The sequence below is a fragment of the Pipistrellus hanaki genome (assembly GCF_964339955.1).
Source record: "Pipistrellus hanaki genome assembly, chromosome: 14".
Classification (NCBI taxonomy): Eukaryota; Metazoa; Chordata; class Mammalia; order Chiroptera; family Vespertilionidae; genus Pipistrellus; species Pipistrellus hanaki.
In genome coordinates, this window is record NC_140516.1 from 53,473,113 (window position 1) to 53,477,171 (window position 4,059).

General features: G+C 73.8%; 1 protein-coding gene across 1 annotated transcript; it reads right to left on the minus strand.

Annotated features, from left to right (window-relative positions):
• Positions 1–301: 301 nt before the first annotated feature.
• On the minus strand, positions 302–2,729 carry HMX2 (H6 family homeobox 2). Its single transcript, XM_084904608.1, has 2 exons — positions 2,117–2,729; positions 302–1,413 (listed from the first exon to the last, which is right to left on the minus strand). The coding sequence occupies exons 1-2, from the start codon at positions 2,385–2,387 to the stop codon at positions 863–865; spliced, it is 822 nt and encodes a 273-aa protein (XP_084760734.1). The 5' UTR covers positions 2,388–2,729; the 3' UTR covers positions 302–862.
• Between the last annotated feature and the right edge of the window lie 1,330 nt (positions 2,730–4,059).

A 4,059-nucleotide genomic window follows, 5' to 3' on the forward strand; every position in this document is an offset into this window, starting at 1 on the left:
CAGGGCGCACCGAGCCGCGCGCCGCCCCGGTGCTGCGGAGCCCAGGCGACCGGTGCCGGGAAGGCGCTCTCTCCCTCCGGTGTCCACCCCGCCGTGTCCCTCTCCGCACCGGTTTCGAACTGGATTCGGGGAGTGGAACGGGTGCCATCCAGCTCACGTGCTGCCAGCTAGCGTCCCGACCCTTAACCCCTGACCCCGGCCCCGCCCTCACCCGGCCGGTCAGCCTTCTTCTACCCCACTCCAACCCCTCCACCCCAAGCGGGAACCCCTCCACGTGCCAGCAGCCACCACAGCCAGCGAGGATGCTTAAAGTGGTTTATTTCCTTTTCTTTAAAAATATGTACAGATCTGAAACCTCACCCTTCGCCCCCGCCCCTCCTCAGGACGAGGGAAACGGAAAGGCGGCGCGGAGGTCACGGTCGGAGGCGCCGGGCCGTGGCGGACTGGGCGCAGGGACGTGTGTGCGGAGGCGGAGGACGCGGAGGCCGGGCTGGTGTTTCCCTGTTTGTCTGGTTGGCTTCTCCCCACCGATCCCGCTGGCCCGGCCACCTTTCCCACCGCCCCAGGAGGACACCCCTTCCCGCGGGGTGTCCAGCCTCCCGGTTCGTTTGGGGCAGAAGCGGGTCTGGCCCGAGGCGGACCCATAAGTCCCCCAAACGATCCACAGGAGAGAGGGGGGCAGAGGCCATAAACAGGAGGTAAGGAATACACACGGTGTATTTCTCGGTGTTTCTGGCCGCTCGCCGCCCGCTCGGGAGCTGGAGCCGCCCTGGGGTCGTGCTGGGGGCTCCCCGCGGGCTGGGGCGCGGGGCCGGAGCACCGGGGGTGCCGGGGGCGCGGGGCCGGGCGCATGGACGCGCGGTCAGTAGTCCAGCTTGTTGTACAGGCCGTAGAGCGGCAGGGCGGGCAGGCTGCCGCCGCCGGGGTAATAGAGCGGCGCGGGGAAGGCCAGCGAGCGCGGCACGGGCACGCGGAGCAGCGAGCTGTCCCGGAGCACCAGCGGCAGCCCCACCAGAGTCTGCGCCGACGCGTGGGCCATGTTGGCGGCCTCCAGCTCGGCCGAGAGCTGGCGCTTCCACTTGTTGCGGCGGTTCTGGAACCACGTCTTCACCTGCGTCTCGGTGAGCTGCAGGGAGGCGGCCAGGCCGGCGCGCTCGGCGCTGCTCAGGTAGCGCTTCAGGTCGAAGGTGGACTCGAGCTGGTAGACCTGGCTGCGCGAGAAGACCGTGCGCGTCTTCTTCTTGGCGGCGCCCGCCGGCCGCTCCGCGCCGCCCTCCCGCGGCCGCTCGGGGCCCGGCGACGGCGAGCCCGCGGGCCGCAGCCGCTCCTCCTCCTTACAGTCCGGGTGCGGCGGGAGGAAGGGCAGGTGCGGCGAGCCGGCCGGGCCCGCGCCGCCGCCGGCCTTGGGGGCGCCTGGGGGGGAAACAGACAGGGAGGCCGTGGGGACGGGGCGCCTCGGGCACCCCCGGCGCCGGCCGCCGCCCCCTCCCTCTGGCCGGCGCCCGCAGCCCCGGGCCCGCGCCGGGCCTCTAAGAAACTCCAGGGACCCGCTGCCAGCCCGGGCTCTGCACGCCGGTTCCCGGAGAGGGGAGCGCGGGCGGGGAGCGGGGCCGCGCGGAGGCGGCTCTGCCCGGAAGGAATGGGCCGGGGGGCTCCCCGCTTTATGGGGCGGCGCCGCGTCATGGCCGTTTGTCCGGGGATCGCTGAGGACTAAGCGGGGCTGCCTGTCCGCTGCCGTGAACGGGAACGGCCCCTGAAAGGAGCTATTGTCAACGTGCGACCGGGCTCCTGCCCGCCAGGGTGGGAGGAGAGGGGACGAGACAATGAGCGGAGGGACCGCGGCGGCGAGCGGCCGCTCTCAGACCCGGGGTGGCCGAGTGTCCACGCGCTCCGGGGCCAGCGAGGGCCGGCACCCTGCCCGCCCGGTCCCTCTCCCTCCGCCCGGCCCCCCGCGCCCGCCCCGCGCCGGGGTCCCTCCCCAGCGCCCGTGGGGCCCAGCGCGCGCGCCTTCTCCCCTCGGACCCGGGACCCCGGGCGGCCAGGGCTCCGGCCAGCGGGGCCGCCGCAAAGCACAGGTCCCTCCCCCGGAGCGCGGCGGCCGGGCGGCGGTCCTTACCCAGGCCGGGGAAGGGGATGGGGGCGTGGCGCCGGGCGCCCGGCTCCGTGGGGCCGCGCGGGTCGGGGCAGAAGCAGGCGGGCGCCTTCCAGCCATCGTCCGGCTCCTCCTCCTCCGAGGACACGGACAGGCTGCGCGTCCTGGCGGGCCAGCCGGCCGGCTCCCGCGGGGCCTCGGAGGGGCCCCCGCCCAGGATGGACTGGATGGAGAAGCTGGAGACGCCGCCGCCGGCCGCCGGGCACCTCTTGCCCGCATCTTCCTTGCTGCCCATCCTGGTTCATAAGAAACCGGAGGAAACGAGAACGCCCTTTAGAGACGGTCGGCGGGAAGGTGGTGCGGGAAGGCGGCGGGGGAGGGGCGGGAGGGGGTCAGGAGGAGGGGGCGCGAGGCTGGCGGGCGGCCCTGCGCGCGGGGGACGCGGGCCCGGGACGCGGCGCGGGGTCCCTGCCCGCGGGCTCTGGGTGGCCCGCCCGGCCCCGGCGCGGACGCCCCCGCTCTGCCCGCGGCGCTCCGGGCCCGCGGCGGGCGGCGGCTCATTTGCATAGCGGTCCGCGGGACGCGGCCAATCGCAGCGCCGCCGAGCGGCCCCGGACATTTTCAAAAAGCCGAGACCGGGCCCGCCGCGCCGGTGCTCCCCGCGGCGCGCCCACAGCCGGGCGGGCACTGCGGGGTCCAGCCGGGGCTCCCGGGCCCGAGCGCCGCATCCCTCCGGACAGGCCCCGGCCTCCGTGCGGCTGGACCGGACCCGCGGGACGCGCCTCCTCTGGGGGCCGCGCCTCCTCCAGGGGCGGCGACTGCGCGTAAGTCCGGTCTGGCCAGGCCCGACTCCCCCCGCAGGCGACGGGTCCGCGCCCCCCGGAGAGCCAGCGCGGGCTGCTCCACGACCCTCCCCAGCCTCCGCGTCCGGAGCCAGCAGGCTGGGAGCCCCCAGACCCCCGCGCCCCTGGGGGGAGGGGGAGGGGGAGGGGGCGGAGTCTGCGCCTGGGAGCTGCGGCGCTCCCGGGAGCTCAGCTGTGAAGCCTGGAGCCGTTCCCGCTGCCCTTTCTCCTCCGGAGGCCCCACCCCCCTCCCAGGCCCCTGGCACCGCGGGGCCGTCCGGGAGGGTGGGCCCGGCAGGGGCGGAGCCCTGGATCCTGTTTCCAGAGACCCCGGGTCCATCCCAGCGCCCCGTGGGCAGTTGGCGCTGCGAGGACTCGGACAATCCAGTCCCACCCGGGGGTTCCTGGCCTCGGATGGAAAGTGAACCCCTCGTTAGCGCGCTCCCCTCTTGTTTCGGGGGTCACCTGGAGTGGGAACGGAAACGCCCTGGGGAGCGCACAGTAGGAGCTCTCCTAGGGGCACCGGGAGCGCACAGTAGGAACTCTGCGGACCTTGGCTGGCTGGGCCACACCCATCTGGTCCGTTTTGCTCTGGCTGTTTTCTCCCTCTTTGCAAATATCGGAGGAGGCGGGACTGCTGGCCCAAACAGCGCTGGGCTCCGGGGAAGGAGAGGGGCGGGCGGGGAGGGGCGGAGGGGACGTGGTGTTGGAATTGGGCAAAGCCGCTTCCCTCTGGCCTGGGAGGCCTTACCAGGGACCTTAAACTTCCTGGGCCTTGGTCTTCTCCTCTGAAAAGTGAGGGAGCAACGCCTACCTCCAGGAAGCCCGGAGGCCGCAGTGCCCACTCCTGGCTGGGCACCCAGTAGGCACTTGGAGGCCTGGCTCCTCACAGCCCCCGGAGGGAGGCCTGGCTCTCGCCGCTCACACCCCCAGGTCAGCTGTTCCCGGACCCAGGACGGCCGGCCTGAGGCAGAGGCGGCCTGGGCGCGGTGTCTACTGAAGCTTCTAAGGTGAGGCGAGGCCCCCAGCTCAGGCACCCCCACCTCCCGTCTGCGGCCTCGCCTCCCACCGACCCCGAAGCCCTACCCCCTGGGTCCCCAAACGCAGCTCCGGGTCAGTCCCTGC